At 40.3% G+C, this 25,900-nt stretch overlaps 1 protein-coding gene across 1 annotated transcript in view; it reads left to right on the forward strand.

Annotated features, from left to right (window-relative positions):
• Positions 1-218: 218 nt before the first annotated feature.
• SNTB1 (syntrophin beta 1) overlaps positions 219-25,900 on the forward strand; it is a 279,233-nt gene continuing 253,551 nt past the window's right edge. The window contains exon 1 of the mRNA XM_050801632.1: positions 219-2,294. Within this exon, the coding sequence (XP_050657589.1) occupies positions 1,721-2,294 (574 nt within the window). The 5' untranslated portion in view covers positions 219-1,720. The remainder of the gene's footprint in view (positions 2,295-25,900) is intronic.

A 25,900-nucleotide genomic window follows, 5' to 3' on the forward strand; every position in this document is an offset into this window, starting at 1 on the left:
CTATAAGCAGAAGCATCAATCCAGGGCACCTTCTCACCTGCGGTGACTCCACCTTCTCAAGAAAACGTCCAAATGTTTTCATTTCATTCTTTGACCTGGTTGGGACTCCACTCTTTAGGGAGTCATCTGAGCTTTTAAGCCTCCTTGATTAAAAGTGTGAGTTATTCTAAAAGACTTAGAGAACTTTCAACGATGATACACATCAATGGGAATGTGTTCAATAAGATTTATTTCAACACCTTGCTGGGTTGGGGTTACTTCAGGAATTAACAGAACTGCGTGTTTTGTTTTGTCTTGTGTTTGGAGACAGGGTAGACCGCAGTGGGAAGGGTACGTAATGGAGAATCACGAAATACCTTGAGCGGACCCTGAGACCTGCTTAGAGTTAGGGGAAAACTGGAGAGGTTCAAGGATAGAAGAACTCAGGGTTGTTCAGGTGTGACATGGGTTACGTGGGCATTTCTGGATTGGTCTGGGAAGGTAAACAACCATTATAATATTGTTACCCTGGAAAAATGCAACTTGAAATCCAAATAACTAACTTGCAAAGTAACTTTTGAAATATCACCCATTCCAACTGAATTCTTAAATGGGAGGCTTCTTATATGGGAACTCAGGAAGAAAGAGAGATCCCCAGGCAGCATTTGGTGTGGCACTGGGAAAACAAAGATAGGTCAAAAGCTTAAAGCATAGAATGAGTTACAGCTGGAAGAACATTTGTCCCTGGGGTCTGAGGCAGGCATGACCTGTTGAAAACCCCAGGCCAGCAGAGACACCTGTCCAGGGCTCCATAAAAAATATTTCCTGCATTTAAGGAGAGGAGGTTTAAGGCACTCGGGCTATGTTGAGTCTTCATTCTAGAATCTTGGGACAGCGTATTCCCTTTTAACTCCTGGGGAGTCCAGGGCCTTGGTCTGAGTTTAGCTTCCTCCTAGGAACCCGGGTGGAAAGGAGAGACAGGTAAGAACTCCGCAGAGTCAGGGAAGCCTGGGTTTGAGGAAGCAGAGGGAGGAGACCTGGATCTAGTTACAAAGGAGTTGTAAGACCCAGGGACAATTCTACGTGCTGGGTGTGAAAGGGGAGGGGGCTCAGGAGGACCGAGTGAGGGCACTGAGGCAGGACGCACGCACCCGGCGAAGGTGCGGTGTGGGCGCACGGAGTGGGGGAGCTGGGACGAAAGGGGGACTGCGGTGGGCTGGAGAGAAGCGGGACGGGGAAGGCGCTCAGGAAGCTGTCCCCTCGGCGTCGTGCGCTCCGGGGACGGAGGCGGGGAGGTCTGGGCGGGCGAGCGGCGTGTGACCGCCAAGGCTGGGGCGGCTGGAACAGGTGAGCGGCCGCTGAGTTGTGGGTCCCCGCCCTTCACCGCCAGCGTGCCTCCTCCCACGGACTCTCCCCAGCGCTGAGCTGCTCCGCGGCTCCCCTTGGTTTGGGGTTTTGCAACTGGCTGCTGGCTTTTTTCCCCTCCCCTGTCTCGGTCTCTCCTTCTTCTTTTAGGTTGCTCCACCCCGCCCAGGATCAGGAGAGGGGGAACCAGCCTGACTGCGGCTGCCAACTCCCGCCGAGTGCGTCTGCGAACTCCCGGAGCGGAGTCCCGCGTGCCGCCACCTCCCCACGGGGCGCACTCTCCTCGCTCCCCCGGGCCCCGCGTCCTCCCCCCGGCCACCCTTCCCCACTTTTCCCCCCTTTTCCAATCACATGGCATTTTAAGAATGCCGGAAAGATGGCGGTAGCGGCGGCGGCGGCGGCGGCGGCTGGGCCGGCAGGCGGGGGAGGCGGCCGGGCGCAGCGGAGCGGGCTGCTGGAAGTTTTGGTGCGGGATCGCTGGCACAAAGTTCTGGTGAACTTGAGCGAGGACGCCCTGGTTCTGAGCAGCGAGGAGGGCGCTGCGGCGTACAACGGCATTGGGACCGCCACCAATGGCTCGTTCTGCAGGGGCGCCGGGGCTGGGCACACGGGCGCGGGCGGCGCGCAGCCCCCGGACTCGCCCGCCGGGGTCCGCACCGCCTTCACCGACCTGCCGGAGCAGGTGCCCGAGTCCATCTCGAACCAAAAGCGCGGCGTGAAGGTGCTGAAGCAGGAGCTAGGCGGGTTGGGGATCAGCATCAAGGGGGGCAAGGAGAACAAGATGCCCATCCTCATCAGCAAGATCTTCAAGGGGCTGGCGGCGGACCAGACCCAAGCCCTGTACGTGGGCGACGCCATCCTGTCCGTGAACGGAGCCGACCTGCGGGACGCCACCCACGACGAGGCGGTGCAGGCGCTAAAGCGCGCGGGCAAGGAAGTGCTGCTGGAAGGTAAGGGGTTAACCGCGCGCGGGCAGCGCCGGGCGCGCACACACCTGCTCGGCTTCCCACCCGCACGCTCACACTCACAGCACACTCGACCACGTGCCGACACACCCCAGGGGGCCGAATGTGTGTGTGTGGGTGGGGGAGAGGGCAGAGGAATTGGCAGCATAGAGTTTTGTCAACTTTTACCCACCCTGGGGGCAATTTGTCTCCAGTCCGCAGGGTTGGCTTTAACCCAGGAGGGGTGTATGGAAAAGCGAGGCTAGCAGGGTTTCCCAGCCGGATTGCTGCTTAGTATACGTTGTTTCATTTTTGTCTGCGAGTAATCCTAGTAGAGTGTAGGGATTGGGATATGGAATCGAGAATGAAGGGTGAACTTAGAATATTCCTACATCCAACGTTGCCAAGCAGGGCTACTGCGTAATTGCAACTCATAGTTTTCCGCTTTGGCAAAATTTCCCACTCTAAAGCCTGGGCAACCCAGCAGAAGAGGATTGACTCATAAAGGGGTGAGAGAGAGGTGGCAATATTGTGAATGCTAAAACTCCGACTATCCTTCTGGACGTTCCCCCTGCAAATGGGGGACTAGGGTTATGCCTGGAGAGTTGTGTCAGGGGCCGGGAAATACGTTGCAGTTTTGGGGAAAATTCACTTTCCCTGCCGGGCATCTGGCCGGTCAGTCTGGATTCCAGGTTCCTCTGGGTGGAGAGCTGGTGAAGTGGTTTTTCTGGCTGCGTTTTCTGGAGCCCTTTCTGAGTGGTGTGGAAACAACTTTGCATTTGTAAACAGTTCCCCCTGCGTGTGAGGAGCCTAGAAACTACTCTCTGTCTCTCGAGATCTGATGTCCCCAGTCCCCTCATTATTGAATGTGAATAGAATAGGAACCACCTATTTACAGTTTTGCACTGTTCATGGCTATGTTGAGTTATGTCGGGGAGAAGGGCATATGGTAGTAAACTGAATTCTCCTGTTTGGCTACAGCTGCATTTCTCACTTGTTTCTCTTCTCTTTAGTGCTATGTCCATACCTCTGTCAGCACTAATAACGTGTAATTATTTTATCTATTTACTCAGCCTAGCCTACCTATAGATTGCGGTATCTGGAGTCTTTTATTTAGCGGTGGATCTCTCTTGGAGCTTAGTTGCTCCATGTCATACATGCTGAGTAAATGAATAAATGAACCTATAGCTATTGAAATAGACTATTTCATCTGAGACCATGTAATATGGTGATTGATTTAAGCCCTAAAGACGTAAGTCAATTTCCTGCTTACCTAGTCGTGGCACTGGTGTGTGAAACTGAGAAAGTTTAAAGCAAGGGTGCCAGCATCACTAGTGTGTGACAGCTGATGCAACTCCCTGGTATGTCATGGCCCACCTCCTGGCCCACAATACAGAGAAGTTCTCCCCCACCAACCTTGTTTGTCTAGACGATTTGCGATGTCTTCATAGTCAATTACCACCCTGGACCCAGAAAGTGGAAAGCTATTTACTTTGGCTTGATGATTAACATAACAGGAAAAAAAAGTTTTCTTGACTCCAGTGTGTGTTGGTTTGTGTGACAAGGGCCAGGTGGGATCTGGGGCAAGTGTTATTTGGACTATAAACTGTTGGGCACCTGCTCAGTTTGCAATACTTACTGTAAATACCGGGGTAGGGGTTGGGGGTGGGGCGGAAGGCGGGTCATTTTATTTTAGGTACTATCCTTTATTATGTCCCTACTTTTCTTCCTCTGCTTGCTTTCAATTTAACGAATAATTACTTGGCAAAGAGGTAAAAAATATCTCTCACCCAAAAAGAGGAAGAAATTTCTCTGCAATTGAAAATAAACTTAGAGAAAGAAAAAAAATCAAGCAATTATGTGACTTTCAGTTTCTTGAAACAGAAACTGAAAAGTGAGTTTGGTAAAAACCTCTAACATGACATTCTTAGAACACTTTGTCATTTGTCATAGGCAGGACCTCTGGAGAAACCCTGTGGGTCTCCTAGATATGAACATTTTTGGCTCAGTGTAGCAGCCTTATCCTCAGCCCAAGTTTTTCAAAATCAGCTGCTATTAAGGGAAGCGGAGGCCCTCCTCAGAACAGTGTCTCTTATTCTGAGCCAAAGTGTTCGTTCTCAATGCAATGGTAGTCATCAAATACCATCAAGTCAAATATCACAATCCTCTCTTTTGTAGCTTAGCCTAATACTGGGATTCCCAGTTGAAGGGGCTTATTAGGACCACTTCAAGGGCTTTTTAAAAAGACATACCTGCTTCTTCATATTCTAACATGCAGTGTGGATTCCAGAGTTTCTACACAGGAGAGGTTTTGAAGATGTAATCTGGTTACATGACAGGGCAAAGGGAAATGTTTTGAAGGTACATTTGTATAGCAAGTACACCCTTTTTTCCGGCTAGATTCCTTTTTGTTTGTTTATTGGGGGAGTAAATGGAGATTAGTTTAGTACTCCAACCACCGCCCACACGCACCCCACTGCATGACATGCGCCCCCTGGTGGAGAGCTACTACCTCTACGAGTGGAACACCCTGTAAAGTGAAACCCTGGAAAAGTTTCAATGCCTGCATTCTAGGCATAGATTCCGCCACAGAATTAACATAACCTCCCTAAGTCTCAGCGTATTCATCCATGAGATGGGAATAAGGAAACCTGCTGGACCTGCTTACTTTACAGGACTGCTGTATGGAAGAACACATTGAGAATGAAAGGCGTGTATCAAATATCTGCTGCAAGTAGTTTTACAGTTCAAATGAAATGAACATAAAACTGTCCCTTCTCAAGGACAGTCCTATCTTTTTCCTTTACTGGAGTTTATATTTCTCATTTTTATAACACTTTTTTTTTTGTACTATGGTGTAATGCTGGGAGACCATTCCTGTGGGACCACAGGAGTTAAACAGAACTGGAGAAAGAGAATCATATCAATAGCTAACATTTCTTGAGCACTTAGTATGTGCCAGGCTTTACCTGTTACACTTATAGTAACTGAGGCCAGTACTATTGTTATTGTTTATTTTACTGATGAGGAAATTAAAGCTTACAGACATTAAGTTTTTTGCATAAAGTAACATAGTGGCCAGCGCAGTAGCTCATGCCCGTAATCCCAGCACTTTGGGAAGCTGAGGTGGGCAGATCACAAGGTCATGAGTTCAAGACCAGCCTGGCCAAAATAGTGAAATCCTGTCTCTACTAAAAATACAAAAATTAGCTGGGCATGGTGCCCCATACCTTTAATCCCAGCTACTGGGGAGGCTGAGGCAGGAGAATCTCTTGGATCCAAAAGGCGGGGGTTGCAGTGAACTGAGATCATGCCATTGCACTCCAACCTGGGCAACAGAGCAAGACTCCATCTCAAAAAAATAAAAAATAAAAAATATAAATATAAATAATGTAACATAGCCAGGAGCATTCCAAATCTATCTGACATAAAAGCTTATACTTTTTTTTTTTTTTTTTTTTTTTTTTTGAGACGGAGTCTTGCTCTGTAGCCCGGGCTGGAGTGCAGTGGCCGGATCTCAGCTCACTGCAAGCTCCGCCTCCCGGGTTTAGGCCATTCTCCTGCCTCAGCCTCCGGAGTAGCTGGGACTACAGGCGCCCGCCACCTCGCCCGGCTAGTTTTTTATATTTTTAGTAGAGACGGGGTTTCACGGTGTTAGCCAGGATGGTCTCGATCTCCTGACCTCGTGATCCGCCCGTCTCGGCCTCCCAAAGTGCTGGGATTACAGGCTTGAGCCACCGCGCCCGGCCAAGCTTATACTTTTAACCTCTAGGCAATACTGATGCTCTGAGCTTCCACTTGGAACTGTGTACTTGAACCGGTTGGAGTTATTGGGTTCAAAGCATTCTTCCGCCCCACTCCTGAAGTGCTGGGGACAAATCAGCAGGAAACAGCAATTGTGTGGGCCACTCAAAAGGGAGAGACAGGAAGGAGGAGTGAGTCTTAAAAACCTAATGCACCAAGTGTCTACTGCCAAAACGAAGCTGCTGTAACATGACCCAGCCCTACCATGGTTAAACACATGGCCAGCAAGGAGACTAAATGTAATCCAAACGTGAATAAACTCTGCCAGTTAAGCCAGTGTTTAGCCAATATTCATTAAAGTTAAGATCAGAAATCTTCACACCACAAGCTCATTTCTCATTTTAAGGGGTATGGGCAGGGGCTGCACATCCAGCCATGCAGGTATTGTACCTGTAATTCCAGCAACAGCATTCACATAGACCATAGTGTCAGTGGCACCCTCTGGAGCTGGGCACAGTGCACCTGCACAAATGTCCTTGGCAGCTCCAGGTCAGGAGGGACAGAGGAGTTTTTTGCTCTTAGATTGATAGTAAAACAGTATTTTGAAATAGGTCAACTTTTTGTAACTGAAGCTGCAAGGAAATTAATTTATCCATAACTTTGTTGAGATCAAGAAGTTCAGAATCTTCTGGAAGACTCATGTTGGAGTATGGAGGTGGGGGTGGACTGAATAATCCCTTGATCCCAAAGGTCTCCTATGGAACTGGACTGGAAAAAGTGGAAACTCAAAGAAGAAAGTCAAGGACAGTTGTTGACATTACCCCTGTCCATTAGAGCTTCCCCCTCAGCAATGCTCCCCTGGAATGTTTGCCTGAGATGGTCTGGAACCTCACTGTCACAGTCACTTTCTCCAACGGTGGAAGTGGGAGTGATCAAGGAGGAAGATGGGAGCAAGGGAGGGGCAGTGATTTTCTGGAGTAAAATATCAGGATTGGAAGAAAATTAGAATTTTAAGGAATCTTACTTTATTTAGGATGTACAGATTCTTGAAGAATACCCAATACCCTGAGATTCGCGTCTTGAAACCTAGGTTTTTATCTTCTACTAGTTTCACTTTTACAAGAAATTTCATCTTTTTAGGACTTAGTTTTCTTTACTGGGAAGCATAAGGAGCTGGGTTAAGCCATCTCTAAACCTTATTCTGTCTTAAATCCTATAAACTCAGACCCGGTGCACATCACTAATAACAAAATTTTAACACCCCTCTTATTATTGTAAAGTGAATTTCACAAATAACATAGCCTAACTCTAATTTAAGTTTAAACATCCATAGAATGCCCTACTAGTAATATAAAGGAGAAATAAAATAAATTGTTAAAACAAAAACTATATTTCAATAGATAAATGCATGGACACAACTACACCAGAGGTCATAATGAAAGAGTTAGATGCTTGCACCTTTATGTTAAATCACTACCAATGCACAGCTGCACATGAAGATGAGTAGGGCTGTGTGGTATCACTTAGGAGCTAGACAAGCCTTTCACTGTGAAGGACTGCCCCAGGTGTTCCAGGATGTCCAGCTTCCCTAGCTTCCTTCACTAAATGCCAGCAGTGTGACACCCCTTCTGTACTTCATCGCTAAAAAGCCTTTGTAAGTTTCTGAACTGCCACTGGGAGGGAGGTGTGGACCCCCCACCTTCTTGAGAACTGGTGTCCTGTAAGAATGCTAATTCTGCCTCATCACTTTGTAGTGCCTAACCTTTTGCAAACTCTTTTTCGAATGTAATAATAGCGAACACATGCAAAACACTGTACCACATGCTGTTTTAAGCACTTTACACGGATCAGCTCCCTGGATCCCAATGCTATTAGTATCCCTCTTTTACACACAAGAAAACTGAGGCAGAGAGTTTAAGTCACTTGCCAAAAACACACCATGAATAAGTGCGGAGTCTTAGGTTCAAGCACAGGTCTTATAGCTTTTAATCCTCATAAATGGGCCTAGGAGATAAATAGATAAGGGATGCTTATCCCCAATTTGTTGATCAGGAAAGGGAAGCTCCAAAGGTTGGAATGATTTGTCATCATTGGTCTTCTGTTTTCTTATCTGGTGTACTGGTTTTCTATTGCTGCTATAACAAATTATTAGAAACCCTAGTAAATGGAAACAACACACATTTATTACAGTTTTTAAAGTCAGAAGGCTGACACAGGTCTCACTGAACTAACGTCATTAGCAAATCTTTATTCCTTTCTGGATGTCTAAGGGAGAACCCCCCCTTTTTAAAAATCTTTTCCAGAAGATCTTAGAGACCATCCACATGCCTTGGCTATTGGTCCCATTCCATTTCTAAAGCCTGCAATAGCACCCTAAATCCTTCTCATATCAAATCACTCCAGCCTCTTTTCTGCTTCCCTTTCATTTTTAAGGACTCTTGTGATTACTTTGGTCACTAACAAACACACCGGATAATTCTCTATTTTAATGTTATCTCATTAGCAACCTTAATTCTTCTCTATTTTAATGTTATCTCATTAGCAACCTTAATTCTATCTTCAACCCTAATTCCCCTTTGCCACATAAGTTAACATATTCACAGGATCTGGAGAAGACTAGGATGTGGGTGTCTTTGGAAGGGGGGGGTGGCATTCTTCTGCCTACTAAATCTAGTTTGCTGAAGTTGTAATGGTAAGAAATGTCCAGGGTAGTCATTAGATGATGAACCGCACCTTTATAAACAATCACTTCCTCTCTCATTGCAAGAGAGTTTCTCATTGATTTACATATTTGCTCTTTTATCAAGTAATTTATTGAGTGTCTTCTATGTACTATGAACTATACACTACTAGGATATTGCCCTCGAGAAGCAACATTCTACTGACAGATGCAGATAAGCACCATGCAGATACCTATAAGAGGGAGGAAAAATGGCTACATTACGGGTATTAGGAGATGCTGTGGTAGCCCGTGGGAAGGGTATCTGGTCTGTTCTTGGACAGGGCAGTATAGAAGGCAAATGTCTTCAGGCAGCCCAAGAAAGAGCTTGGGCCTCATCTGTAGCTCAGTGTGGCTAATGGGGCAGAATGTGACCTTCAGACTTTGCTGAGGGGGAAGAGTGCGGGAAAAAAAAGTAAGGAATTGAGGACCATGCCTTGGGGGGCTTATTACAGAATTGGATTTCAGATTGAGGGTAAAGTGTTTTAAGCAGGGAAATGTCATGCTCAGTTTTGCATTTAAGGCAGATTTCCCTCTAGAGTAACATGAGGTTGGTAAGGCCCTAGTGAAATGGAAGTGCCAGAGAATAGGAAGTCACCTACTAGGTGACTAGTCACTACGTGACTTCCTACTCTCTGGCACTTCCATTTTACTAAGCCTTTCCAAACAGAAGCTGGAAATCGGGTGATCTAACACCTCATCAGGCCCATCCTGCTGTATACTACACAAACTGAAGACACTGTGAGGTGGACAAAAGGAAGTTAAAGAGGTATAAGGCGTGGCTTCTGGTTTTAGGGAGCTTCAAGTAATTGAGGAGGTAGGGCATTTGAGGCTGACTATGAAGTACTTGAGCCGGTGATGAGCGATACATGTTAGCCTTTAGCACAGTGCTTGGCACATATTAGGCTGTTAAAATGTGTTAGAAAGGAAAAAATGCTAAAGGATGGATGAATGGATGGGTGGAAGGAAAGAGGAAGGAATAAAGGGAGGGAGAAAGGGAAGGAGAGAAGGAAGGAAAGGAAAGGAGAAGGGAGAAAGAAGAGGAGGAGGGAAGGGAGAGAAAGAATTGGAAGATTAGTTGCTCGTTTTATGACTCCCATCATCCACCACTCGTACTACTGGACTATGGTGGTAAACATTAGACGTGGTATAATGAAAGCTATACCTTGCTCTGTAGAGGAGTAACGAGTGACTTTATAGACCTAGGAAACATTTAATGTAAGCCAATTTTGAAAGATGGTTGACAAAAGAGGAGCCAGACATGATTACAAAAGGTATAGGTAATGTAATTATCCTTTTAATGTTATACAGTATTTATAACCACCTTTCTTTTGAACCCCTATGGCTCAGGGACCCGCCAGTCTGAATATGTAAGAACACTTTCTACCTGAGGAGATGAAAACTGTCTGCTTAGATATTTTAATTGCTTCTTTTTTAAGCGTAGGTAGCAATGTGAGAATTCAGACCATTTTCCTTCCTTGAAGCTCATCAGAACAGCCCTTCAATTCCTTATTTCTGCTGTGGTTGGGTAACGCTCTTCATGTTCAGTGGTGCATTTTAGCAGTCACCCCATGGAGTGTGTATTAAAAATAACTCACTCTGCATGGCTCCATATTTGTGAAAAGCTTCTAGCTGAACCTACCAGTGGTCTGGTGAAGGAAAATTATTCTGTGGTAGCTACTGGCCTACTAGGCGTTCCATTTCAAATGATGCACTTCAAAGCTGTTAATGTTTTCTAAAAGCCACAAGTTCCCCTGCATTTATATCAAGTGTTTTATATACCAAACCTCATTACCCACTTCACTGGCCTTGACCTTTAATGATGCTTGCCTTTAGCTCTGGCCTGCAGAGTTAAGACTTAAGACAAAAATATGTAATACCCACCACAAAATCGGTGCCCAAACAGACTTGTGCAAGGGAGCACCACTCTCAAACAGGGATAGACAAGATGAAAAAGCTTATGATTAATAGTGATTATGATGGAAATTAAAATGACGACCCATACTTTTTAGCTCGATATGTTTTTAAAAACGACTACTTCTACCTGTGGTTTGAAGCATCGTTCTTTGCATGTTGGTGAGTGTGGAAAGATATATCTAAACTGACTGGTTGGTGAGTATCACTGCATTTGATATATCCTGTTTATTTGCATTGCTGTTCAAACTGCCATTGTTTCTTCCTGTCACAGTTTTTATTTATTTATTTATTTATTTATTTATTTATTTATTTATTTATTTTTCTCTTCTCAAAGCAGGTTAGTGCAGTGGTTTAGAGGACGGGTGTTAAATTTACTCTGCCTGGGCTTAAATTCCTATTCCATTATTTCTAACTGTGTGCAAATTACTTAACTACAACTCTCAATTTCTTAATCAGTAAAGTAACTTTCCTCTTCATAGGCTTATTCTGAGGAGTAAGGGGATTATGTACGTAAAACAGTTAACTCGTTGCCCAGAATTTAGTAAGTCCTAAATTATATAATATGTCACATCTCATGCTTAGCTAAGTATTATTTTCCAATAGAGTTCAATTGTATAAATTATAGGCTTTAATCGTATGTTATATAAAGTCGTTTTGGGGTGCAAGGAACAATTTGGGATTTGCCATATAGGGAATGGAACAGTGTAACGAATGACCAAGGCGAGGTTGTTTGCTTTGTGGGGTGAGAGTTATGATTCCACACGGGTGTTTTTTGTTGATGATTTTTAAGCAGTATCAGATGTTTTCCATCAACCAGACCACAGTGTAGGCTGCTGTGGGTTTTGGTGGGCAAATATGAAATCTGTATTAAAATGCTGGTTGTGCAGAAACATACAGGAAACTATTTTGTAAAGGGAAAGCCAACACATAAGGATTTAACCTACACAGCAAAATTCAAACTTCTTTGAAAGTTTGCATTTTCGATTACTTCAGTCTTCCAATAATTATGGAAATGTGGAAATATTATTAACCAAAAAAAACCAAAATGTTTCTTTTATTAAGACTGTTAATTTATAAAACTTCTTTCTATAAATTTACATAAGTGTAATAACATAATTGTTATTAAACCAACTTTAGTTTTTTGTTCTCTATTTAGTTCTGTGCTTCATGAAATCCCAGAGGCCATCCAGTGGAAGACAGATCATTGTTTATGTACCTTTAAGAAAGAAAAAACTGTCTTCAGTGGGGAATCTAATAAGATAGCTGATTAAAATTGGGACACCAAAGGGTTCTCTCTCCAATGCGGGGAAATGTGAGAAATAGGCTCATCACTCAGACAGGCAACTTGCAACACAGAAACTTGTAGGTCTCAAATTTGGTCCCGGTAGAAGGAAAGACAAACATCTTCCCTGAGATTTTGATTTTACAATGTCATTGTAAATTTTTTAAACAATGTTCGGATAGTGCATTTAATGTAAAGTGGTCTCAGGTGGGGAGGCCCCTGAACAAATGATAGGAGCAGCTGTGAATACTCTCTGGAAGAACTCTAGTTCCATCCAAGTCTCCAGGGATTTTAAGACGTCAGCAATTTTCAAGGACATTCTCAAAATCAGAGATGATAAAATATGAAAAAATTGGACAGATTGAATTGATTATATACGGTGCATAATAGTCATACAATATTGTGACAATTGTGAATTTTGACAATATTTGTAAGGTGAGATCTTGTTGATAGATTGAAGCAAAATTTTCTTTCCATTACAGGAATGAAATTAAACTCCTTTCCTTCTAAAATATAACAGTCTGGAGGACAGACAGGTGTAGAGTAATACATTACATTATATAAGTTACAAATAGATTTTATAAAACAATAATAAATTATAAAGGAATGAATGTTGCCACAGAACTTACAGAATGACCAGATAAGTCATTATGGATATCTGAAATTGAATGGAATGTTTCACAGAAGAGGTGAGTGACTTACATAGTAGAGTTACATTAGCTATGTAATGTAATGTAAGTGAAACTTAAAATATAGGCAATTATTTGGCTCTTTGAGGCCTTGCATTTCAAATACTTTCATCTGAAACATTCTTTCATCTGCAATGAAAATCAAGGTTAATGATTTTTTCTTGCTTGCTTGTAATATTCCTATATTTTCCTCTGTTCTCTACTTCATTTTTAGAATTTTTCTAAATCAAAATAACATATGATTATAGCATTTCTTTGCATACCTTGCTCCACACCCTCTTCTGCCGAGAATATTAGACTATATATATTCCAGAATACAAAACTTAGAATATTAAAATGTATATTCAAATATTAAAACATATATTCTAATATTTTAACCTATATTCATATTAGAATATATTTTAATATTCTAAGTAATATGCTTATACTGCTTTTTCTTGATATATCAATTCTAGGCATTATTAACTAAATCAGTCTATGTTTACAAAATTATGACCATGACAGTATCATTCCATTTTTTAGCCAAGTAATATCTAGGATTAAATTTCTTGCAGTTATTAACCACTTCTTATTTTTCTGTTTGCTTAGTTTTTTTGTACTTATCCCAATTTTTTTTCTTTTGAATACAACAATAGATTTATTAAGTTTCCAGCAGTAATTTTACTTTTTTAATGTTCATGCATATCCAACAATCCACAATTTTTTTAACAAAAAAAATTAAAATTCTGGATAATTTTTTTTCCTGGAGCCCTGCTACTCTGGACTGGTCCCATCTAGGTCTGATGCATGACCATCCTCCTTGAGCTGTCCTTGGCTTTCTCCTGTGTCTATTTTCCTGGATCCATTGTTACTTTTTCTCTGAATTCCCTAGTTTCGCTGGAGCACATTTTTCAGTGACTTCCTGAGAAAGATTTTGGTGGGTAAGTATCTGAAAATGTCTTTAATCTCTCACTGGATGGATAATTTGAGTATAATATCCTAAATTAGCTGTTGCTTTCCTTCAGCACTTTCCAGAGTTGCTGATGAGGAGTTGTATGGCATTTTCATTCTCTTTTAATAATCTTTTTTTTAATCACTAATTGTCTAAGTTGTGTAAAGTTGGCATGGGGCTCTTATTAATCAATTTGCTAAGCATGTGATAGACACTAATAAGCTAAAGCCATGACTCTTACACTATGTGTGGAGGTTCCCCTGGGTACATAGGGTGCCCCAATGAACTTGCCAGGATGCCAGGGACTGTTTTACAATTTCAAGGAAGATGTAGCAAGATCTTTTGGACACCAGATAACCATAAGTTGAGTTTCAACATAAGATTGCTACATTCCTTCAATGATGTGATATATTTTAACTGAGTTTTCTGCAGTACTGTGATTTTTCAAAAAGTCATGAAAATTAGCATGGAATAGGAAATGAGAGTGGTAATATCTATTATAGTGTAATTTCAAGGTTTGAAAAGTTGCATAATGCCCAGTAGGTGTCAAGTTTTTGGTACATAAATACTTACTGTTGTTTGGGCCTAAGTACTTAATAAATAGACTCGTTAGGTATTTCTTTGGGCCTCAAGCGTGTCATGAAAAAATCACTAAGACATTACGGACCGTTTACCAAAAAAGTTGGGACCTCTGAACTGAAGACTCTTACACTATCTGCATGTAGAAATCCTATTAACTGAATGTTGGACTCTCCATATTGACCCACTAATAAACTGCTTTTTGTTGCTATCTCATCGTTTCTCCAATTTTCCTTCATTTTTGTTCATTCTGGAGAATTATTAGATTTTTATCTACAACTCTTGTATTGATTTTTCATTCCATCTATCATATATCTAAGTTCCCAAACCATTTTCTTGTTCTTTCATTGTTTCTTTTTTATATAGCATCCTCTTGTTGTTTTGTAGACATATTATCTTTGCTTGTCTGTCTGAGCATATTAATAATAGTTTTTTGAAGAATTTTTTGTACCAGTATTGACTCAGATGTCTCCAAGTTCATTTTTCTCTACTTCATTTTTGAGTGTGCTATGCATATCTGATAATTTCATCTATTTTGGGATTTGTTCCATCTTTGTGTACCCCAAGAGACAGAATCTGAAATGAGGATCTAAGTGCAAGAAGTTATTTGGGATGTAATTCTAGGAAACACTGGTAGTAAAGTGCAGACATGAGACAGTGAAGGGAATGAACCAATAACGGCCCTACTGTTAGTTGCTCAGTCCCTCTAGAGCTCAGCATGTCCCAACTGAAAGTGAGTGAGAAAGCCGGTAAAGTGGATTTACCAACTCTCCAACCATCTTTGCGTTAGGGGTTGCTTCTGGGACATTAACTCCCTGGCCAGCATCTCCATGAGGGCTGTGTGCACTCCCAACAAAAAGATGCCCTCAGGGAGAGAACTGAAGGTATTTTCTGTAAGCAAGCTTCGGCCTGTGGAGTTGAATGCAGAGGAGACATAACATGCTAACGTTAGGCTTCATCATAATCACATTCCTTATTCTAAAAGAGTTCAGAGGAAATCATGGTGGAAGGTGTATTGCACGCAGCCCTAGACACATTTTCGTCTCAAATCTTTTATAAAAAGCTGGTTCAGACATGACCAAGATTGAATACATTATCCTTAGGAAGACTTGCAAGACAATATTTTGGGCCACCTATACCAGATTTTTAAAAACTTCTTGGAATGCATGGCTAGCAGAGTGTTTGTGAAATCCAGCCGATTGCCGATTGCACAGTTCCTGTGAGTACATTATGTACAAGTTAGATTCATTGAACTAAACAGGAGTACTGTGTACATCAAGGTTTCTCAACTTCGGAGACAGTGACATTTTGGATCAGATAGTTCTTTATTGTGGAGGCTGTCCTTTGTATTATAGGATGTTTAGCAGCATCTCTAGCCTCTACTCACTAGGTGCAAGTAGCATTATCTTTTTCTAGTTGTATTAAACAAAAGTGTCTTCAGACATTGACAAGTGTTTTCTGGAGGGCAGAAAGTCCCCATTTGAGAGGCATTGGTGTACAGCCTACAGCTCTGGTTCTCAAACTTCGCCACATATTATGGACACTTGGGAAGCTTTCAAAACCCTCATGATTGGATCCTTCCCCAAGAGGTCCTGATTTTAATAGTTTGGGGCCTTAGAAGGTTTAAAAGTTCCCCAGGTGATTCTAATCTACAATCAAGGCTGGTCATTAACTGTAGGGCAGCGAAACTTGCGGAGTGTAAGATAATCAGATATGGTGGGGCCTGTGTTAACCTGGGCATCTTGTTGCCATATAGAAGAGATTTTCACCTCTTACGGATTTATTTCTCTTGATTTGTGCTTTGTAGCAAACATAAGACATTTTTAGCACACCTCTCTTTTAATAGTACTATTCTGGTATGACAAGAAAACTATTGAGCCACAGGGTGATGATAAAAGCTAGGTGTGGAATAAAGGTGTACAGACCAGCTTTGTGACCTTGTGCAATCACTGCATCTGCCTGGCCTCAGTTTTCTCATTGATAACATAAGAATAGCAATAATGCTTTCCTTATAGTGCTGAGGTGACAATTAAGAGTTAATACAGAACTTAGTACAGTATCTGGCGCACAGAGGTCAGCATGTGTTGACTCTTATTACGAACTGTTTGTCTTCCTCCACTTGAATGTATGCTCCTAAGAGATCAGGTCTTATCCATCTTAAAACTTGAGTGAACTGAGCAAAATTAACCCATTGGCAATTGTCTTTTTGTCATTAGCCATGGCCTTCACATAGAAGGATTAGGACAAAAAAAAAAAAAAAAGAAAAAAGAAAAGAAAAACGAGTTGCTTTGGTTAATGATATTTACTGGCTGTAAAATAATGTGCATTAGTTTGGGTCAACAACTACTCGAAAATGTTGCCAGGCCATGGGCTTTTGTTATATCAACCCCTGATTGAATATCAACCCCTGAATAACAAAGCCAAAAAACTATCCTGGTCCTTACTTCTAAAGTAGAAAAATAAACGTTAGAAATGGATTTACTGCTTTTCAAATATTATAAACACTTTACAATTTTTATACAGGTACGCTTTATTTAAAATCTTAACGTGTCACAGGATCAGTATTTCTCATTTTGTTAGAAAATGTATTCTCTGCAAATTTATCTTTGCCTCAGATATGAAATGACAGGAGACCATGTTTTTGTATGGTGTGTTTATCAATCTGTATTTATCAGGGAAAAAATAAATATAAGTTTCTACAGCTATTCCAAATGCTGAATTAAATCGTATATCCCTTGAAAATGGCCGTAGGCCTGGGAGAGCTATCTGAAAGAAACTTTTTAAAGAAGGAATCTTAGAAAATGGTTTGTAAAATTCCATTCTCAGCTACTGTATTTTGAAAAAATGTATACCTCTTTATAGATTAGTATTTGTGTGCATATAATGTAAGACATGCACACAAAATATACTTTGGGAAGGTTGAAACTTTTTCTTTTAAAGCTGTACAGAAAGAGCATACATATAAAACATACATAACACTATATGACAGCTTTGCCACATGAATGTTCAAATACTAAATGCCATACACATAGACTGAGGGAAGAATCATGAGACTTAGGAACGGGAAGGAATGCTCTCTTGCAGAGCCAGGGCCAAAAGTGGATGCAAAATAATTCATTCCTGTCTGCCCCTGCCTATTTTCATGCTGTGTGAAAACAGCATGCTTTCCCTGCAAAGCAGCTTTCATATAAGTCTCCTCATCAGCCCTTTCCCACCAGGTCATAATAGTTAGACTCTCAGGAGCACGTCCCAGGCACTGGGAACCTCCCTCTTCAAATGGACTTTCTTTCAGTTTTAAATTCCAGACCTGTGTTGTTGATTTCTGGCTCTCCTCTCCAGGCTTTCTACTTTTGCATTTTTTAATCCCTATTTTTTTGATTAACTGTATCACCCCAAAATTAATAGGTTGAAGTCCTAACCGCCAGTACCACACACGTGATCTTATTTGGAGATAGGGTCTTTATAGAAGTAATCAAGTGTGTTAGTCCATTCTCGCACTGCTATAAACAAATACCTGAAACTGGTATTTCTTTATAAAGAAAAGAGGTTTAATTGGCTCATGATTCTGCAGGCTGTACAGGAATCCTGGCTGTGGAGGCCTTGGGAAACTCACAATTATGGCAGAAGGAGGAGGGGAAGCAGGCATGTCTTACCGTGGTGGCAGGAGAGAGAGCGAGCTCAGGGGGAGGTGCTGCACACTTTGAAACAACCTCTTGAAAACTCACTCACTATCGTAAGAACAGCAAGGGGGAAATCTACCCCCAAGATCTAATCACTTCCCACCAGGACCCTAGTCTAACCTCGGGGATTACAAATTGACATGAGATTTGGGCAGTGACACAGATTCAAACTATATCATCAAGTTAAAGTGAGGTCATTAGCGGGGGTGGTAATCCAGTAAGACTGGGGCTTTATAAAAAGGGGGAAATTTGGAAACATTCATGCACACAGGGAGGGGCCATATGAACATGAAGGCAGGGATGGGGACGATGCATCTACAAGCCGAGGAACACCAAGGATTGCCAGCAAACACCAGAAACTAGGAGCAGGGCACGGAAGAGAGTCTCCCTCACGGTCTTCGGAAGGAACCAACCTTGCTGATACCTGGATCTTGGACTTTTAACCTTCAGAACTGTGAGACAATGACCTCCTGTTGTCTAAGCCATCCAGTTGGTGATACTTCATTATAGCAGGCCTAGGAAACTAACATCCACTGTAGGAGGATTTAGAATAAATTTCATTAGAAGTTAATAGGGAGTGTATGAAATGAGTAAATAGTAACTAAATTCTAGCATTCTAGATATTTTTTCTCTTTGTCAAATATCTAATGACACCACCTGTCTTTACTAAGTGTTCAGATAAATTCTTGATCACCTCTAGGTGTGTGGTCAGGACAGAGAATGCTGAGCAATGGCGAAGGTTGTTCAGATTTATTTGTATTTATTAAATAGGTGGGACCAGGTCCCCTGGTACATACAGCACCACTAAATTTTGCTCTCATGCATGCCAGCCTTGCTATGAGTACAGTTACCAGAGAGTAACTTCTCCACTTTCTAAAAGAGTCAAAATCTGATACCTATGCAACTGCACTAATTAACAGGTTTCCTAAAATCTTTATACGTATCATTGCTGAATAAAAAAGTTATTTGATACAAATAAATGTTAAATGTATAAGTATTTCACAAATATTGCCTGGGACATACTTATGATGAAAAATATTTGTCATTCATCTGAAAGTTAAATTCAACTGCATTTTTCTTTGCTAAATCTGGCAACCTTATTTACGTGACTTTCAAAATTATAGCCTTTCAACCAGTCTGAGACTCTGGTTTGCAGCAAACCAGGAGTCACTAGAGATAGACTAACCAGAAAGTAGAGGGTTTTAAAATGGTTTGTAAAGATAATGGTAAACCAAGAAGCTCTTCAGAAGGTATGGCCGTGGTCCTTCTCAGAAGACTGAAGAACAGCTGGTGGAAGGTGTGGTTCCTTCTCTGAAGCCCTGTCTCCTCTCACCAATTTTAGAGGAACCAGAGCTTGGAGCAGCAACTAAGAAATGGGGCAAAGGGGTAGGGAATAAGATGGCAGTAAATCTTCAATCAGTACTGACTGAATTACTAATAAAAACTAATATTACCAGCGTAACCTAAAGCACTTACCAAGTGAAAATCAAAGAATTGGTCTCTTGATGCTGTTGTAAAACTAATCAACAAGATTATCATTAATAACAGCCCCTCTTTATATATTTACCTTGTACATCGTAGTACATATTTTTATATACTTGAGTGTGTGTGTGTGTATATATATATAATAGTACATATACTACTTATATATTGAATAGTTTTCTCTAAGTAACGCAGACTTTACAGAAGTCCCTCTAGTTAGTCATTTGAAAGAAGTGAAGGAAGGGGCTTACCTTCTGAGTTTTGTATGTGAAGGTCTGAGAAATTTTAACGCTGTCATAAATTAACTTGAGCTGATGGGAGCTGGGAATACTGGTGCGGGAAGTTTAGAGAGGGAAATATACTTTAAAAAATTTCAGTATTCTAGCTGAGCGTGGTGGTTCACGCCTGTAATCCCAGCACTTTGGAAGGCCGAGGCGGGCGGATTACAAGGTCAGGAGATCGAGGCCATCCTGGCTAACATGGTGAAACCCTGTCTCTACTAAAAATACAGAAAAACAAAAATAGCCAGGCATGGCCGCATGTACCTGTAGACCCAGCTTCTCAGGAGGCTGAGGCAGGAGAATGGCATGAACCTGGGAGGTGGAGCTTGCAGTGAGATGAGATCGTGCCACTCCACTCCAGCCTGGGCGACAGAGTAAGACTCCATCTCAAAAAAAAAAAAAAAAAAAAAAAATTCAGTATTCCATTCCAAGTTACTGGGTTGCGTCGTCCTTCAGAATATTGTACGGTCTAAAGAACTTCTCGAAGTCTCCCCAGTTTCTCGCTGACTGGTAGTGGAGCTTACCTTCTTAATACTGAACTTGCCATCTCTGCCCATTCCTTCAGTTTGTTTATGAAGGGGAAGGGAGCCATATGGAAAGAAAGCCTCATTTTCTGATCTCACCCTATTATTGTCATAACTAAACCAATTGCAGGATTTTTTTTTCCTTCTACAGTATAAAAAAATTTTATCACGCTTGACCTGTGTTAAAAAATAAGCTGAGGCATATTTTATCATTGAGAAAGACACTGTGAGCTAGTCACACTTATAAAAGTTCTTTCATATGCTTCGAATAACAAATATATGAATATTTCAAAAACTCTTAATAATTTTGGGGTGTTCTGGCAGCAATATTAAAATTCAGATTAATTCTTGAATTGTTAATGTGCTCTAGAATCTTGTATTAAATAAATAGGATTTTTAAAATCACCTTAGGAAAACCTGTATTTGACTAGTTAGAACAATGTAGAGTTTTAAGTTTAATAGGCTGATCGGCAGTTACACAACTCCTTAGACCCCAACCACCCAAATCTTCATAATTCTGGTTCTCAGAAACCCAGGACACTGGATGGAAGAAAAAAATATTTTTAGCGGAGCTGCTTCCTTGAGTGAAACACTTAATAGACTGTATCCTGATAGATCACATTTGGGAACAGCGTTTCTTCGCGGGCAACCTGTGTCCTCTTTCTTAGATCTCAACTTGCTTTATCTCTTTAGCAGCTTGATTAGAAGTAGTTACTGCAACTGCCGTGGAAAAATCCACCAGGAGGTTATCGTATTTAATGTTTCAGAAAACTTGCATTTGAAGGCGATAACAGTATTTCTTAATCACTGTGCCTTTGGGCAAAGCACAGATGTGTTGCATACCGTTAAATCACTCTCTTCTTAGGACGCAATGTTGTTCTTTGAAAGTATTTGGTTCTCCTTCCACCTCTCTTTCCCCTGCCCTCTCATTATGCCAGATAAGGCACATTTCACAGACTTACTCTCCACACCCAGCAAGGTATTCCTTCAGAAATCCTGAATGGTTTTTTTTTTTTTTTTTTTTTTTAGCTCATTCCATCCCAGTTGCATCTCCAAGCTCATGATACATGTTTCTTATTCATTTTAGGTGTGCACAGATTGAGCACCTCTTAGTATGGAGCCCTAGAGTAGATTCCAAAGATAGAAATGTATTAACAAAGCACCAACACACAGACCTATAGAGAGGCCACCTTCTTTTCTCTTCTTTCGATAGAGTTTGCCTTGAATTAGAGTCAGGGAGAATCATAATATAATAGACACTTCAATCTTAGTAACAAAAAAGGTTGAAATTATATTTCAGTGAATGTTGATTCCATTAAAAGTATAAGTCTTGAAAGGGAAATAATGGAGAAGCAGAGGACTTCTTATGTGAATCAGCTAGTGTACAACATTCTGTACAACCAGCTACCTTTTTATAAAATAAAATCCCAAACCTTTGAAATACCATCAAAACTTGCTACAATTTTAGCTTCAACCCAATTTTCCAATTTCCTAGGTTAACACTATACTTTAGCTAAATCATTCCACTTACCATCTAAAAACACTGTAAGATATGGGATTTGCCACAGTACTTGGCTAGCAGCAAGCAATTAGTTTATATTTGGAGAAGAATGAATGAATGAATGAATGACTATGAATGTATTTCTTCTGCCATTGCCATTAAAAAAGATTTAAAAGCTTTAGGGGTACAAGTAGATTTTTGTTATATGGATGAATTTTACAGTGGTGAAGTCTGGGATTTTAGTGCACCCATCACACAACTAGTGTACATTGTACCCAATAGATAGGTTTGCATCACTTACCGCCACCCACTCTCCCCTTTTTTGAGTCTCCAATATCCATTATACCTCTCTGTATGCATTTATGTACCCATAGCTTAGCCTTCACTTATGAGAACATATTTAGTTTTCAATTCCTGAGTTACTTCACTTAGAATAATGGCCTCTAGTTTCATCCAAGTTGCTGCAAATGACATTATTTTGTTCTTTTTTATGGTTGAGTAGTATTCCATGGTGTGCGTGTGTGTGCTTGTGTGCTTCTTTAGTACTCATATATATATGAGTGGTACCCACTCCTTGGTTGATGAGCATTCAGTCATTTCTATATCTTTGCAATTGTGAATCACGCTGTGATAAACATACCCATGCAGGTGTCATTTTAATATAGTTAATGTTTTCCTTTGGGTAAATACTCAGTAGTGGGATTGCTGGATCCAATAGTAGATCTACTTTGAGAAATCTCCATACTGTTTTCCATAGAGGTGTACTAATTTACATTCCCACCAGCAGTGTATAAATGTTCCATTTTCAGAACATCCACACCACCATCTATTGTGTGGGTTTAAAAAAAAAATTAATTATGTTTATTCTGATTGGGGTAAGGTAGTATCTCATTGTAATTTTAATTTGCATTTCCCTGATGATGTTGAGCATTTTTTCATGTTTGTTGGAATTTGTATATCTTCTTTTGAGAAATTCATGGCTTCAAGTATTCATGATATTTGCCCAACTTTCAGTGGGATTATTTGGATTTTTTCTTGATGATTTGTTTGAGTTCCTTGTAGATTCTGGATATTAGTCTTTTGTCAGTAGTATAATTTGAAGTCAGGTAATATGTTGCCTCCAGATTTTTTTTTTTTTTTTTTGCTTAGGATTGCCTTGGCTATTTGGGCTCTTTTTAAGTTCCATAGGAATTTGAGGATGATTTTTTTGAATTCTTTAATAAATGATGTTGGCATTTTGATAGAAATTGAATTGAATCTGTAGATTGCTTTGGTCCGTATGTCCATTTTCATGATACCAATTCTTCCTATCCATGAGCATGAGATGTATTTCCATTTGTTTGTATCATCTCTGATTTCTTTCTGCAGTGTTTTGCAGTTGTCCTGGTAGACATCTTTTGCTTCCTTGGTTAAGTAAATTCCTGAGTATTTTATTTTATTTTTTGCTATTGTAAAAGGGATTGTGTTCTTGATTTTATTCTCATCTTGGTTGTTGTTGGTGTATAGCAGTGCTGCTGATTTGTATACACTGATTTGGTAACCTGAGACTTTACTGAATTAATTTATCAGATCTAGGAATCTCTTGGAAGAGTTATTAGGGATTTCTGTTTATAAGATTATATCATTGACAAACAGAAAATCTGACTTCCTCTTTTCCAATTTGGATGCCCTTTATTTCTTTCTCTTGCCTGATTGTTCTGTCTAGGATTTCCAGTACTATGTTGAATAGGAGTGGTGAAAGAGGTTATCCTTGTCTTGTTCCAGTTCTTAGGAGCAATGCTTTCAATTTTTTCCCATTCAGTATGATGTTGGCTATGGGTTTGTCATATATGGATTTTATTATTTTGAGGTATATTCCTTGTAGGTCTAGTTTTTTGATGGTTTGTATCATAAAAGGATGCTGGATTTTATTGAATGCTTTTTCTGTGTCTATTGAGATGTTCATAAGGCTTTTGTTTTTAATTGTTGTTGTGATAAATCTCATTTATTGACTTGCATATGTTGAAACATGCCTCCATCCCTGGGATAAAACCCACCTGATTATGGTGAATTACTTTTTTGATGTGCTGTTGGATTTGGTTTGCTAGAATTTTGTACAGGATTTTTGTATCTGTATTCATCAAACACATTGGTCTGCAGCTTTCTCTTTGTTATATTCTTTCCTGGCTTTGGTATCAGGGTGATACTGGCTTTGCAGAATGAGTTAGGGAGGATTCTCTCCTTCTCAATCTTTGGAATAGTTTCAGTATAATTGGTACCAATTCTCCTTTGAATGTCTGGTAGAATTTGACTGAGAATCTGTCTGGCCTTGGGCTATTTTTTGTTGGCAGCTTTTTAAAAATTACTGATTCAATCTCATTGCTTTTTATTGATCTGTTCAGGATGTCTATTTCTTCCTGATTCAAGCAAGGGGTAGAGGTTATATGTTTTCAGGAATGTATCCAATTTCTCTAGATTTTTTTGTTTGTGTGCATAGAGTTGTTCATAGTAGTCTCAAATGATATTCTGTATTTCTGTAGTGTCAGTTGTGATGTCTCCATTTTTCCTCCTAATTGAGCTTATTTGAATTTCTTCTCTGCTTGGTTAATCTAGCAAGTGGCTTTTCAATTTCATTAATCTTTTCAAAGAACCAGCTTTTTGTTTCATTGACTTTTTTTTTCTTTTGGTTTCAATTTCATTAGATTCTGCTCTGATCCTTTTTATTTCTTTTTACATGCTAGCTTTGGGTTTGGTTTGTTCTTTTTTTTCTAGTTCCTTGAGGGATGACATTAGATTATCAATTTTTCATCCTTCAAACTCTCTGATAGAGGCACTTTGTGCTATAAGCTTTCTTCTTAGCACAGCTTTTGCTATATCCCAGAGGTTTTGATAATTTGTGTCACTGTGATCATTCATTTCAGAAAATTCTTAAATTTTCATCTTTATTTTGTTGTTAACACAAAAATAATTCTGGAGCAGATTTGTTTAATCACTATGTATTTGCATGGTTTGAAGGTTACTTTTGGAATTGATTTCTAATTTTATTCTGCTGTGCTCTGAGAAGATACTTGATACTGTTTCGATAATTTAAAATTTATTGAGACTTGTTTTGTGGCCTGTCATATAGTCTATCTTGGTGAATGTTTTGTGTGCTGATGAAAAGAATGTGTATTCTGAAGTTCTTGGGTAGAATGTTCTATAAGGGTCTTTTAGATCCATTTGAGCTAGAGTACAGTTTAAGTCCAGTGTTTCTTTGTTGATTTTCTGCCTCAGTGATCTGTCTAGTGCTGTCAGTGGAGTGTTGAAGTCTCCCACTATTATTGTGCTGCTGACTATTTCTTTTCATATATCTAATAGTAACTGCTTTATGAATCTGGAAGCTTCAGAGTTAGCTGCATATGTATCTAGAATTGGTATATCTTCTTGTTGAATTGATCATTTTGTCATTATGTAATGACCTTCTTTGTCTTTTCCTTATGCTGTTTTTGCTTTAACATCTGTTTTATCTGATATAAGAATTGCTACTACTGCTTGATTTTGGTTTCCATTTGCATGAAATATCTTTTTCCACCCCCCTACCTTGGGTCTATAAGAATCCTTACATGTTAGCAGTATCTCTTGAAGACAGCAGATATTTGGTTTATGATTTTTAATCAGTTATTCCAATCTGTGTATCTTAGTTGGACCATTTAGACCATTTACATTCAACATTAATATGGAGATGTGAATGTGAATGACTGTTCTAGTCATCATTTAAAGGTTACCTAGTGACTTTGTTTTCTTACTTGTCTTAGTGTTTTATAAACCCTGTTAATTTTAAACTTTCAGGAATGTCTATTCCAATGTGTAACAGCCTTTTGTTTCAAGATTTAGAACTCCTTTTAGCCTTTCTGGTAGGGCTGGTCTAATACTGACAAATTCCCGCAGCCTTTGCTCACCTAAGAAAGACTTTACTTCTTCCTCATTTATAAAATTTAGTTTTTTTTTTTTTTTTGACGCGGAGTCTTGCTCTGTGCCCCAGGCTGGAGTGCAGTGGCGCGATCTCGGCTCACTGCAAGCTCCGCTTTGCTGGATACAAAATTCTTGGCTGACAGTTATTCTATTTAAGGAGACTAAAGATAGGAGCCCAGTCCCTTCTAGACATCAGGTTTCTACTCAGAAGTCCCCTGTTAGTCTGATAGATTTTCCTTTACAGGTTACCTGATGCTTTTGTCTCACTGCTGTTGGAATTCTTTCTTTCAGGTTGAGTTTAGATAGCCCGATGACTATATATCTTGATGATTTTCTTTGTACAATTAATCTTC

Source organism: Macaca thibetana, chromosome 8 (assembly GCF_024542745.1).
Source record: "Macaca thibetana thibetana isolate TM-01 chromosome 8, ASM2454274v1, whole genome shotgun sequence".
Taxonomy (NCBI): Eukaryota; Metazoa; Chordata; class Mammalia; order Primates; family Cercopithecidae; genus Macaca; species Macaca thibetana.